Genomic DNA, 14,806 nt, shown 5'->3' on the forward strand with positions numbered 1-14,806 from the left:
AGAGTTCTCTTTCTTCCTCTTCTTCTCTTAATTCTCTTTCTCTTAATTACTCGAGAGGGCAGTGCCGTTGTGACCGTGGAACTGCTGCACTGATCCAGCACCTGCTGTGTGCATCGGTGCACTCTAAAGGGAAACAATTTAACAAATGTTATGACAATGCAAAAAGCTATTTCTCTCTACACTCCCTTTTAATATTTTTTCTTTTTTAAGAAATCAAGGCAGCTCTCAGTGGGATTATGTCCTTTTTAAAGTCTACCCCAGTCCTGGAGAAGTGATCTTCTGAAATACAATTCTGAGTGTATTTGTGGAAAAACAAGGGTTACATAATCTGTCTAAAATCCCTTCTGAAATGGATTTTCTCAGAGTAGGTCAAATAATGCTAAGGAGTTTTATAAATGTATTTGAAACATAGATTTTTTTTTTTTCAGTAACATCAGGAAGATGACTTATAAAAGCTTTTACTGTCTTGTGGGAAATAATTAAGGTGATGAAGGTTAAAAGTGTGGTAGACAAAAATTCTGCACAAATGGGGTTGCTTTACTCAAACTCAAATGATTGTTATTTAAAACTTTAATCAAGACCTGTGTGAAAGCTCTCTGGAGGCCCCGGACAGTTCCTGCTGCCACTTTCCTGTGGTCTGCTGCCCCATTTGAGGGTACTGAGTAGGCCTGGCACGTGAGTGAAGGGGAACTGGCACTGCTAAAGGGGATTTCTTTGCTCTACCCTTGTTTTGTAGCTGTGACATAAATTCAGACTTTCACTTACAGTTTCCTGAGTTTGCAGGAACTTGCCTTATTTTCCTGGACTGCTGCTCAGTTGTTTTCCGACAACTATCAGAGCCCTGAATGAAGGGTTTTATTTTTAGTTTTTAATGGGTATGGAAAGCTTCTGAAATTGAACTCAAGAGGGAAGGACCTCAGGAAGAGGAAAAGTGGCAGACTCCTTAAAACACAGACGGAGGTTTCTGAGGAATTTATGCCAATTAAAACAAGACTGTGAAACAAAATATCTTTAATAATAGAACCAGAATAAAGTTGCAGCTTGTGAAAGTTCCTCATGTTTCACAATGTTAGGTTATGGCAGTTACTATGTATTAATGCAGCAAATCAATGGCACCAAACTGAAAGTAATGGGTGTGTCAGTTGTGAAAAAGGGGAGAGGATTCGTTATCCATCTCCCTACTCCCTGTCTTGGACTTAAGAAATCCATGATTTTCACAGAGAAGATTTTTGCTGAAAAGGAGATACAAACATGAAAAAGCAAATACATAATGCAAAATATTCAGGTTTATGTTTGCTTTGTAAATCCTTAGAGGGTAGTTCATCTGTAGTAAAATCTTGCAGCAGAGAGTGGAACAACCCTAGACCTTCCCATTTGGTATTTCCTCTGTTATTTGATACACAAGCCTAATTCATAACATAATCATTTAAAACATAAGACTAGGGAGATTTTCTGGATGATTTTACAGGCTAAATTTGTTCCCAGCTCTGGTTTGCAAAGCAGAAAAGCAAACTAGATTGTCAAATGAAAATTAGTTAGCAATAAGAAAAGTATTTGCAGAGTCTATGCCTAAGTTCTTTCTGCTGAATGTAATTGAACACACCTGGAATGGGAGCAGCCACAGGACTGATTTCCGAGCAGTAGGTTTGAGTGGGAGCCACAGTGTGCAGCTCAGCTCACCTGGGAGTGGCCTGTCTGACATGGGTGTGGTTTAGTTGTAGTTTATGTGGACAGGAAAATGTTCACCACTAACACAATTTACATTTTTCTTGCATTTTCAAGATTTTGCTGCTTTAGCTTGAAAAGGCCTCCTTAGCCATGAAACTGGTTTGCTGGGGAGGTAAATCTATTTTACATACCTGCTCGAAGGTGGAAAACTTTGTTATGCATCACCAACGGAGAAGGTTCATTATGTTACTTCTAGGCATCATTTGAGAGATGCTTAATTACTTGATCTTGCAGATGGAGGAAGAAACCTGAATTTCCAGTTTTTCAAAAATTGTACTTTGTTAGAAAAATTGCTTCTAAAGAATTGAATCACTTTAGTTTTCTAGGTATTCCATTTCAGTAAAGCTTTGCTGTTCTATTTGAACATCTTGTGAAAGAAATCAACTTGCTGATAGGAAAAGTGCTTTTCTATTCTGTATCTGTGAAATAAGTGTAACATGACTACATGTTTCACACAAGTAACCAGTGTTCCTCCTGCAAGTGAGTCAAGAGCACTTTGCAATCAATCACATTTTCAATTGCTGGTGTCTCTCGAGGTGATGAGTGACTGTATTGGTTGGTCTTGTTCACAGAGGTGTTCTCATGGCATCTGCTGCTTTGCAGTTAAGTGTTGGAAGTGAACCCTGACACTGTTAGCAATGGCAGCTAAATCAATTTAATGGTCAACTTTTTGTCTCATTACCCTTTTTTTGACTCATTCTTAGTCAATAAAATCTTTAAAATGTTCAAATGCAGAGTTCTGTTCATCAACAAGGAATGTGGTGCTCACTCTGGAAGCAATACACAGTGTCTCCTAATTACATTGTATGTTAAAAATAAAATCTGAAACAGCAATAAAATGCATCTTTTTCTCTCATATATTACATATTTATTTGTGGGTTTCTTTGCATGTGTAGTATAATTACTTTGTTTAAATTCCATTATATACATGTCTTTCAGTGAGCTGCACATAGGTTTCTCTTTTATGTTAATGGTCTAGACACGGAATGCCAAATGCATTTTAACAGAAAACAAAAGGGAAGATCAAGAAATAATTTAGCAACAGAGGAACAGCCAAACACGAGACTTTTATTTCCTTGGCATGTTTCTGTTTTTTAAATGTCAGTAGTTTGGTGCTGCTTAGGACAGTGAAATACCAGAGACTTTCCTGCTTCAGTAGAAGAAAGAGCAAACTCTAAGGGCATAAATGGAATTTATCCTGTGATTTGTGAATGACGTGCATACTGTCTTTGAATGGATGACATAAGAATCTGCATAAAATCATTAAGAGCTTTCAGAATTTAACAGTGTAACTTTGAGAATGATGAACACTAGTTACTGGGAAGTCATATCATTAAAAAGCAACATTGAATGGACATAAGCTTCTGTGGCCACCTCTTCTAAAACCAATTCGAAACTTACAGTTGAAACAGGCTGGGCAATAACTCTTGAAAGTTACAGTTATTTACTGAGGATTTACCTGAATCTTTTCAAATGACCTGCCAAAAGAATTTATATTTTTCTACTTTACTGTGCTGTCAGACTCTGTCAGTTTGTTATATGGAAGAGTCCCAGGATGTGCTGTGCAGTCACTGTACTCAGTGCCACAGCCCTCAGAGTGTTCCTGCCTTGTCCTTTCAGCCAGTGTGAGGTTCACCTGAGTGACAGCTTGAATGCAGTGCTTGGAGGAGAAACTCGGAGAGCAAAACAAAGGCTGAAATAGGACTGCTGTCTGAAAAGCCTTTTATTGAGACTACCCATTCTCAGAGCTACCAATTAGTGTGAAAAGAGATGAATAAAATGAAAACTGGAAGAATTTACAGACGGGGAGAAGAAAGGAAAAGTAAGAAAGCCTACAAAAAGCTGTAAACCAAGAGGTTTCTTTCTTAGCTAATCCTTTCATTTTTGACTGTAAAGACAGGTACTACTCGTAGTGTTTTCAGAAGTATGAAACTGTAAGACCATTTGCTGCAGGTGAATTACCAGTAAAAATAATTGCCTTTGCGTAGTCCATGAACTGGCTGCCGAGGCTGTCCCTTGCCCTTTCCGTGTGCGGTGCGGAGGGCTCACGGGTGACCCGCGGTGTCTCTCGCCCGCAGTGCTCGGCCGAGTGCGGGGACGGGGTCCGCACGCGCTCCGTGGTGTGCATGACCAACCAGGTCAGCAGCCTGCCCCTGGAGGGCTGCGGCAACAACCGGCCCGCCGAAACGACGCCCTGCCACAACGGGCCCTGCGCCGGCAAGGTGGAGTGGTTCGCTGGCGGCTGGACACAGGTGAGCCAAGCACCAAATCCACATGTCGGTTGCTTTTCTACTGGTATTTTACTATTAAACTTGTGTTTTGATGCAATAAAGATTTGTGCTGTAAGGTATTTCTTCATCTCTCTAGAGTATTTTGGTATAGTTTACTAAGATGATGTTCAATACTTTTCAGCATCTGCTGGGTTTTTTTCACTTTGATTAAGAAAAAAGATTTTGTTCTTCTCCTCCTCCTCTCTGTCTTCATGTTTTACTTTTCACCTACTGACCCAGTGTATTTATGAAATGAATGGTGACAGAACGCTGCTCAGCATGTTCACGTAAACGCTAAAGCAATGGATTGGCAATTCTTAAAGAAGAGCCTTTGTGATCATGCATAAATGCAGAGATATGTACCTATACCTATGTGTATATATGAAATTTCCAAAAGATAAAGAAGGCAAAAAGCAATGGCTAAATCCAAAAGTTAGCTTTCGTATTGCACTGAAAGTCAGTACAGTAGGCAAAAGAACAAATTTTGGTTAGTGGCCTCTATACTGATGCTCTTTCCTCAGAGTAAATTCTTCCCTTCAGAGCATCCTGACTGTTCTTTTCATTCACCTTCTTTCTTTGCATGGAATTGAATAGTTTGATGCACACAAGGGCACAAAGTCTTTACTTACCTGAAAGCTGTGTCTGACAACATCAGCTCTGCCAGCCAAGTCCTGGCTGGTCTATCTGGAGTTCAATAGCAAAATGAGAGCAGTGGGTAGGGCAGAGCAGGAGGGAGCGCTCAGGGCTGGCCTCCCTCTGCCAGAGCTGAGATGGGGTGTTCACATGGTGCCTTCAGGAGGAACCATTAAAAGAGATGTTTTGTGTTAAAGAACATGCAGTTACTGTACTTCCTCTAGAATTTATTCAGATGCATTTATCCTAAGGTTCTTCATTCAGCTCAAGAGTTTTGTGGGAATCTGGTAAAGGGATTGTAAATTCTACCAAGAATATAAAGAAAATCCCCAGTGTCAGGAACATTTCATTGCTTTACGCTGGAAAAAGCCTTCTGAAAATCACAGTCCTTTATGCAGTGTAGAAACCAATATGTTGCTGTAATCATCTTCTAAAAACCTTTTTACAAGTGCCAGAAACAGTATTAGGTGTGTACTTAACCTTTAAAAGGGCAGTAGGAATCCAAGTGAGTCAAATTCGCTTTTCAGAACTGGAACCAACACTACATCACATAGATACTTGCAAACATGAAAATAACACCTTGGCAGATCAAGGCATTTTCTAAAAACAGCACAGAATGTGAGGCTTTGTAAGGCTGCAAATCTGTGCTCTAACCTTGTAACCCGCCAAAGTTCAGTGCAGCACATACGATCCTGCTTCAGCAAGAAACAGTGACACTGTTTGTGGAGAAAGTGAGTTATGCTTCTCTTTTGATTAGAAAAATAAATACCAGTTTCTTTTTGTAGCTACAGGTAAAATTACACTTTGAGATTTTTCCAGCAGTACACTTAGAGTCGTATGTCTTCTTCACAAAGATAATTAGAAATACGTTTTAAGTGTGTGCTACCATGTGATGTGGAGAAATGTCACTTTGTAAACAAGTCAAATGAGAAGAATAACAGATTTTCCCACTTTTTTTTGTTCTCTGATACAGTGCTCTACTGAATGTGGTAGTGGAACTCAACAGAGAGAAGTTATTTGTGTTAGGAAAACTGAAGGTAATTTTGATGTTTTGAACCCCTATGAATGTTCATATTTGGAAAAGCCTCCCAGCCAGCAATCCTGCTACCTCAAACCGTGTGGATCTAAATGGTTTCATACAGAATGGAGCACAGTAAGTCCGTCCTGTTTTCTTGTATTTGTACTTTGTTTGATACATCTTTTTCTGTTTATAGTGAAAGAGAACACATTTTATTTGCATACAACCACCCATTATGAAAGTGATTTAGTTTTGCACAGGAGTGATAATAAAAGGAAAGCATACTTTTTGCCTGGTGGAACATAGAAAATCCATGAAGTATCTTGACCAGAAAGAGACATTGCACAGTTGCCTTTTTATCATTGATGTCTTCTTCATAGAATCTTCCTGTTTTATAAAGTTAGCTTGGCCCTTACAGTGAGATAGTGTGGTGCACTTAGAAGTTCCTTTCAGAGCTCCAGTTTCATTAAAATTAAGGAGCATTTAATAAAGAATGAGGGGTGTATTCATTTTTTAGAGTCAGTTTTACCGTAATATTTTACTGTAAACTCTTCACTGTAATACTTGGAACTTCACTGAGAGAAAATGTATTGTACAACTTCATGTACCTTCAGTTTCTCCTGGAAGTGGACCAGCTACATTCATCATTATGCCACAAAATGCTTCAGTTTCATCTATCTTACTATAATTTCGTATATCTGACATAGTTTATTGTTTTTTTACAAAAAAAAAAACAACAAACCAAAAAAACCCCAAAAAACCCCAAAAAAACCCCAAAAAACCACCAAAAAAACAAAAAACAAAAACCGCCAAACATTTTAGTACTAAATGAAAATCAGAAAGTTTGTGTGAAGTGCAATGTGAACCTTGCTTCCATTCTAAGTGCTTAAGATCTCCGCAGACCTGAAGTCCTTATGGCTGGATGAGGATGTGGAATAATTGCAGTACTCTGTCCAGGCATGTAACAGGAATAACTCTAGAAAACCCCATGTTCTACTACTGCCACACTTGGCTGCCCTTTCAAATGTGGGTAAAGGTTGTACTTAAACATGAAAAAGAAGTTTAAAATTATAATATTGAGACTACTTTGGTTAGTTTTTTACAATACATGATTTTATGATCATGATAAATTGTTTATGCAGTGTTAGGAAAAGAAATAATTACGCCAAAAAAGTCAGAAAGAAAACATTCATACTAGTTTGGGGCTATTAAGGTTTTAATTGTAAATGACCCAGGTTTAATTAAGTTTTTGAGCATTAGGTCAAACTGGACAGTGAGCCAAATCACAACGACCTCACTCAGGCAAAATCCTTGGCCAGTGGGGATTTGCTTCAGTATGGGCAGAAATGTGTAATAATTGGCTTTAAAAGTACCATAACAAGCAAGTAGAAGAGTCTCTGGCTTCATAACAGACCCTGAAGGAGCACAGAAATATTTCCTTTAGAAATTCAAAGAAACTTAAAATGCTTAGTAAAATCACTGCTGCAAGAAGAAAAATAATTGAGTGCTAAAAAAAGAAAAGGTAATTAAAATTATTCTTCTTACATATATATGGCAAAAGGGACAGTGGAGGGCAGGGCAGTCAAGTAGTAAAGTTCAGTGCAGTTGAGTTCTTAAAGCAGGAAATGTGACCACTGTGGAAAGAGTAGATTTGGGAGATACATCTAAATGAGCTGAGAACAACCAGACTCATTAAAGATGATGCTAAGTAATAATTTCAGAAAGGGAACTGTTCTAGCTTGATTTCAGTTGCACAGCATCCACTATGTTTATTTGTCTAGTTGTTGCTCATTTGGTCAAAAATGTTTGGGAATCTTTAAAAAAAATTTAACTGTGTATTAAGGGCTTCATAGGTAGAAAATAAAAACCAGTAGGGATGAAGTTGATAGCAGGCTGCAGTAATACCTGGGTCTGGCATCAAGGTTCCCTTGTTTACTTTCTGTAATTACACATCTGCTATGGTCTTTATGAACTTCAGCTTCATTGTTTCAGTGTTCCAAGTCCTGTGAAGGAGGATTTCGGGTTCGAGAGGTGCGGTGTCTGTCGGATGACATGGCAGCCAGTACTCAGTGTGATCCACAGCTCAAACCTGAAGAGAAAGAACCCTGTAATACACAGGATTGTGTCCCTGAAATAGGTAAGGCAGAGGAAACCTCTGTTTTAACTATGGAACTCCATCTAGTGGAGAAGTTATTTTAGAGTCTTGCAGAGGCTTTAATAGTATATTTTCTTTATCGGGTTCGGAGTTTTATTTTTACACAAAATAAAGCTCTTCTCTGTGCTTTAAAAGTAGGTTTCCAGTAAAAATGTTTTGCTTGTAATGTGTAAGAAACTGGCTTATTCTTGAAGTTGCTGAGAATGTGAGAGATCTGCTTCTGTGAAAATGATACATACAGGGTGTTTTCCTGCAGCCTCCTTGCATTCTCCAAGGTTTCTCTTGGAAGAGTATTTAAAACAAAAAAAAAGGTCATTATATACTGTATTTGGGAACAGGTTCTATAAGAACCAACAAAATTAGACAAAGGTATTAAGTGCAATGAAGCGATTTCCTTTTGCATATAGTAAATGCAGGGATGCACTTAATTTGCATTGGAGTTAGTCATTCATCTCATACAGATTTGATTTTTATAGTAATGAGAACGGCTAGGAAGAGAAAAATGCAAGAATTGAGAGACAGTTTTAGCTCTCAATGGTCTCCAACAACTTTCAATTGAGAATTACTCAACATACTTTAAGATAACAACATTAAAAACCTGGGGAAATGGGGATAGCTACATTTCTTTCATGCTTTGTGTATCTTTATATGAAATCCTAAACCATGTAACTTATTAGCTCAGATAACCTGTTCTGACCTGACAGTGAATGTTTAAACACAGGTCCAAGGGGTTTTACATGGTGAAAGGAGGAGAATTGGTTATTTGTTGCTCTAGCACTGTTTTCTTTATTTCTTCTGTCTCCCTTGCTCTCCGCAGATGAGAACTGCAAGGATAAATACTACAACTGCAACGTGGTGGTCCAGGCGCGGCTGTGTGTGTACACCTATTACAAGACAGCGTGCTGTGCCTCCTGCACCCGTGTGGCAAACAGGCAGCCGAGCTTCCTGGGGCGCAGATAACAGACCCTGCCCTGCCCACAGCACCGCCGGCGCTCTCACACCCGGCTCGGCAGCGCTGCTTTCCTGCGGCAGCTGCGCCTTGGAGATGGGGTTTATCTGCCTGAGGGCATCAGCACCATGGTTAAATCTCACACCCTTCCAGTTACAGTTAGTGTGCAGTTATCTCTTTTAGGATGTTTGCTGTAAAATCATGATTTTTTTAAAGCATTCGTTTTTAATGATACTATTATTTGCACCTGCTCATCGGATAACTATTTAAGGAACGTACTGGCCTAAAGATTGTGAAATTAATGAAAACTAAAATCAATTGCAGCCAATTACTGGAGATAATTGACCAGTATGGATGCAGCTGCTCCATTATTTTCTGAGTTCTTACTTTTACTTGGTATTTTGGACTGCCTTAAGTTAGAGGACTAAATCAATGAAATGTGCATGAGAAAAATGACTTCCCAAAGAACCAGACCCTTGAAAAACATTTGTCATCAGTTTCCGAGCACTCTAACATATATTTTTAAGTACTTCAGTCCATACATAATAAATCAGAGTCACTGTTAAGCTCTTTCAGTTGTCGTTTTAACTGATGTCCAGTCCTTAGGCAGCAAATATATACACTCTTGGCTACCAGAAGGTGCCTTTATATTTAATTCATAAACTCATGAAGATACACTTCTATAGTTTTGTATGGAATTTAAAATACGTTCCCAGCAGAGTGACACTAGTGTCTGGCTCTTTAAGTCTTTAACAGCTGCAGCTGTCAGGGGACAGGTTAACCAGAAAGGTGAAGAGCCTTTGCTGGTATGAAAAGTGATTGTTTCCATTGGTGAGGTCTCTTTTCTGTAGGGGACTTATTTCAGAACTGGGATCTTGCCTAATTCTTGTCACTGCACTATTGTTTAACAACTGCCAAACCAAAGTACTCTGTTCAGACCTAGTCTGGATACGTCTCCAGTTTCTGAAACAACCACCAAAGGACAGAGGTCTGTGTGCCTTACAGCAGTCTGTTACTCTTGGTATCAGGCAGCAGTATGAGTCCAGTAGCTGAGTATCTGTAAAAAGAGATCTTAGCTATTGACATTCTTCAGGTTTTGATCAATTATTGCAACATACTTGTCTTTTTTTCCTCAATATTTCATTGCACAGATCTATTCTTACCACTCCTTTTCTATTACTCAAGAATGGCTGCAGACTTAGAGCTGAATTTAAGTGGTGATTTTTCATTTCTGCAATTACTGTACTCGGCCTTGAGACTTGCTAAAAGCAAATAGTATACTATGCAGTGCAGATGAGGTTTTACATTATCTGCATGTTCTCTAGCCTTTATTTGAGAGGTCTTTCAAAGGTGTAAATAAGGCTAAGGGGAAAAAACCAAAAAGCTAAGGAGAAAAAAATAAACACCTCTGCTTATTCAGCTGTTTATTATAGCATATTGCTTGTAAATTAGTGGTGCCCGTCTATGCATCTGTTCCTAGGGTGCCTGATGTTGAAGTTGTAAAACAGCTGTAATAATCTGTGTTCGGTCACTCCCAGAGGTGTGGTTGAGGTGTCCTGCCACTGATGCAGAGCCATGTCTGGGCCTCGTTGTGTGTCCTTTTCTTCTTACTGCTGGGAGGTGAAGATTGCAGGGTGTGGAACCAGTCACATCATTTTGTGTGCTGGGAGCCACAGGAAGGTGGAATTCCTGTAGTCTGAAAGGTGCCTTGCATTGAGGTTAACTTTTGAATGTTTGGATTGGGTTACTCTTGAAAAACATATTTTGGACATGGTGAACTAACACTGTTTGGCTACATGAAATGAAGAAGTGCTTCCCCTAAAATTTGGTGGTACTCTTTGTGACTATAAATTGCTACAGATCAGCCAAAATGTCATAGGCTGTTTCTGTACACTTTGACTTGGGCTTTTTCACTGTAAATAATATACATAAAATTGTTAGAAACTCTAATTAGGAAACTCCTAATTCAAGTTCATGAATCTTTCACAGTCCTCCTGTTCCCTTGTATTACAAAGATTTATCCACAAAGATAACTTACAGATTTGTAATCATATTATGTTCCTTAGATTCTTGACCAAAGAATGATATGGATAAAGTGCAGTGTAAATAGCTCTGGAATCCAGTACTTCTGAATACAGATTTTCATCTGTGTGTCTCATTGCAGCTAATCTTGACATACATTATATAATTTTTGCTGTTGTCTCTTTCGTCCCAAGGAAGTGTTTCCTGTCAGCTAGAGGGAAATACCTGTTCCATAAAAAGGGTTCCTGAAAACCCCAAGGCGAATGAGATGCAGAGAAAATCTGGTTTGTAGTCAGAACAAATTCTTCTTACACATGCTTTGGATGTGAGACCATCAGTGACTCAGCACATAGATCCTCCTATTTTATAAAATCCATTATTTTGCTCTGGAATATCTGGCCATTAGCTTATTTTACAAAGATGATCATCTTGTAGGCTCTGTTTAGCTGCCACTAACATAAGCAGTGTTTGTGCAGCTATCAAAGAATATATACATACACATAGCAGTATAAACCTGTATTACACCTAATGTATACAGCTTTGTGAATTGAATGCACTGAGCTATGATTATAAAAATGGTGGTACGTTTTTTAAAGAGACATTTTTCAGATTTACTAGATAAAAGAAAAAATACTGTTTCATCTAATTAAATATCTAATGGTAAGGAAAGTGGCAGAATGCTGCTGAACCTAGTCATTTATCATCTCCTCTCATGTGTCAGCATTATTAAAATACTCGTTCCTGCAAAATGAACTAATGAGCCCTTTTTATCAGCACTTTTATATACTAATATTGTATGCACAAGTGCTGTTCTAAGATTTTACCATCTCACAAACCATGATTTTGAAATTGTGCCTGTAGCAAGTGTTTGTTCTAATGGAGCAGTGCTGCAACTTTGGATGATGCCTGCAGAGGATCTGACTTTATTTTCTGTAAGTCAAAGGTGGCCTTAATGAATGTAGTAGACTTAGATATGAAACCAGTGTAAGTAAGAAATTATGTGTATTACCAATTGCAAATATCAGTTATGCAGACTTAAGGTTTTTAATGTTTAATTTCTTTTTCTGACATTTTAATATCAGTCAAAAGCATGCAGAATAGTGGGGGGAAAATGCTTCCTTGCCTTGAAGGTGCCTTATGCAATTCAGGAAGACCAGAGTAATTTAGATACTTTATTGAAAGAGTCCAGGTGCTTATGGGGTAAAATCTGCATACAACTTCCATGTCTTACAGACATGCAGCTGGCCAAAATCAGTTTCATCCAGAGCAGGCTCTGTGTCTCAATGCACTTTCTGTTTGCAATGGAGGATTCCTGGTGCAGTTGTTTTAACAGCTTACCAAGGGCCTGTCAGGGCTTGCTAGCTCCTGTGCCATGTCATCTTCAAGCATATGTAGGTAGAACTCCTTGTGTACACCAACTGCACGCCAAATCTGGGAGACTGAATTCATGAAGTCCTCCCTTCCTCTCCCAGAAGATGGTGTGGCAGCATGAGGGTTGCTCCTGTGGGAATGACCCTGTGAATGTGTCTGAGTTGGCCAGCAATGAGACAGTGTTTGCTGTGGTGTCTGTGACCTTCAGCCCCAGGGCTCTGAGGAGAGAAGGGCTTGTCCTGAGGCAGGGCAGTGCTGGGGGTGCAGCACAGGACCCCTGGCTGTGCTGCAGGCCTTGAACCCACCCCTATTGATGGCCACGGGCTCAGTGCAGGGCCACCTCAGAATCCCTGCACTGGGAGCTGCTGTCTTCCTCATTGCACACATAAGCTTTTCCTGCCTTCTCCCAAATGGAGAACTTTGTGTGTGCATGAAGCAGTGTTTGCTGTTACTGCTTAGATCCCAGTTTTATGGCAATATGGTGCAGTCTTGTATCAGTCATATAGCCTATGGTCCTAGAAAGTGCCAGTGATCACCACTGGGGGAGGAAGGAGGGAGGTGCTCAAACAGCCCATGGCTCATACAGGGCTCGTATAGGAGGCTTTGCCTTCTCTCTTTATAACCTGTACCACTGTAAGTAGTAAAATGTGCCCTTTAGGGCATTGCTTTTCCCCATCCTCATCCTGACCTATCTCCCTTTCACACCAACACCAAGGCTTCTCCTCCTTCTTATCTCACTTTCATCCCTGTGTCCTTTGGATGATAATATTAAATTTTGCCAGAATTACTGAAAATCCCAGACTGGCCTTTGATTTATAAGAATCTGTGTTAGAAATAAGCCCAGCTGTTAAGAGAGCTGTATTTTTGCCAGCCTCTGGATTGTTGTGTCTGCCCATGTTGGCTAGTTTTAAATGCATAGTAGTAAAGGACATACTGAATTAATTCCTGTGCAGTGACCCTGTAGTTGCACAGCTACTGAAGTCCTTAGTGGCTCTTTATTCTCATATGTAACATCTATTGCCCAGAAAGAGTTATGGTTCTCACAAAGGAAAAGCCATTTGTTTACCTGGTTTTCTTGAGACTTAGTGTGTCTGACTTCTTAGGAGCTGTTCTGTGTATTGGGCAGATAATTCATGTGCATGCCTGTAATTGGAACAAAAACCATGAAATTTTGAACATGAAAGTAAATTTCATTTATTTCTAAACTTAATGTTTGTGGGAGATTAAATTAGGCACTGTTTAAAAAACACAGTAAAATATTTCTACATCAGAAATGAAAAATCATCCACTAAATATTTTCAATATATTTTAAAGCAAACTTGTAATCATTATAATGTTTCACTGTGGGCAAAATTTAGACCAGGGAAAAGGGAGAAAATTCCATGTAAGAGAATTCATAGCAGACCTGAATTTGGTTCTTTGCTTCTCAGCTTTTCATAACCAGAAGTTCAGAGGAGTGAGAGTCCCCAGTTTTCTCTATCCCCATGCACTGTAATTGGATACAGATAAGAACCATCATACCTGGAGAGGAGGGGAGCTCAGTTCTGATCAGTCATTGACCTTCCAGCCGCAGTCACTGCTGATGGTCCTGACCTGTTTTTCCATGCTGTGTTTGGGTCTCTCGAGACCGGTGGCCTTGGCAGGGGTTGGTACACCTGAGCTTGTGAAGTCCCGTCATAGTCACTCCAGATCTGCAGAGAGGATCAGGAAGGATGGGAGACAAAAGAAACCCTAACTTTTTTTTTAATATGTATAAAATTGTCTACTTGACCCTCATAATTGATTTTGGCAGAAGGATATACTTTATTATAACTTATTTTGTTGTTATTTGTAAATACAAGATGTCTATGGGAAATATGTAATTCTGAGCTATGGAACAAGCCACTGCACCAAAATATTTCAAATATTTAGAATAGGCAGATTTTTTATTAAAAGGGACCTAATATGTATTTATTTACATATACCGTTCAAATTTTGTCCAGCTTTTTCATTATACTAACCCATGTTTTTAGGGAATTTTATAGCACAGGTATTACATATATATTTTTGTATATATGTCATACTGTAAATCCATAATACAATTTTATAAACTTTCTGATTAGCCAGTTCCTTGAGTGAATTAAGGGGGGAGAGTATAGGCAAATTGCTTTCTGACTCGTTCAGGAATATATATCCGTGGCAATGTACCTGAACCAGAACTGTACAGCATCATTTTCATATTGTATACATTTTCTCTTTGATGAAAAAATGTTAACTATTTTTGTTTATGACTAATTTATTTTTTATTATTGTGAAAAATAAAGTAACTCGAGATGAATTTATGTGACGGGTTCCGGGTTTTTCTGGTTGATCTGCGGCTGAGTTTTGTGAGAGTTTCTTGTCCCTTGGTCTCGGCAGCCGCCAGCGCCTGGGCCGTTCCTGAGGGGGCGCGCGCGGCACTTTCCCGCCCGCCGCGCTCTGAGGGGGCGGGACCGCCCCGCCCGGGCCGGGCGGGCTGCGCGGTGCCCTGGCTGCGTCTCACGGGTTCCCCGCGGTGTCCTCGCTGTATCTTCACGATGTCCCCTCGTTCGGGAGTAGATCAAGGAATGCAGGGCTGGCTCAGGCCGCATTCCACGGCTCATGGGTACTGCGTGTGGGGAACCAGCGCCTGTATCCCTCTC

General features: G+C 39.6%; 1 protein-coding gene across 1 annotated transcript in view; it reads left to right on the forward strand.

The window, feature by feature from the left end:
* THSD4 (thrombospondin type 1 domain containing 4) overlaps window positions 1-14,467 on the forward strand; it is a 90,527-nt gene extending 76,060 nt beyond the window's left edge. Inside the window, exons 9-12 of the mRNA XM_063413098.1 lie at window positions 3,807-3,980; window positions 5,605-5,784; window positions 7,642-7,786; window positions 8,622-14,467. Coding sequence (XP_063269168.1) covers window positions 3,807-3,980; window positions 5,605-5,784; window positions 7,642-7,786; window positions 8,622-8,764 — 642 coding nt within the window. The 3' untranslated portion in view covers window positions 8,765-14,467. The remainder of the gene's footprint in view (window positions 1-3,806; window positions 3,981-5,604; window positions 5,785-7,641; window positions 7,787-8,621) is intronic.
* Window positions 14,468-14,806: the final 339 nt, after the last annotated feature.

Source organism: Prinia subflava, chromosome 15 (genome assembly GCF_021018805.1).
Source record: "Prinia subflava isolate CZ2003 ecotype Zambia chromosome 15, Cam_Psub_1.2, whole genome shotgun sequence".
NCBI lineage: Eukaryota > Metazoa > Chordata > Aves > Passeriformes > Cisticolidae > Prinia > Prinia subflava.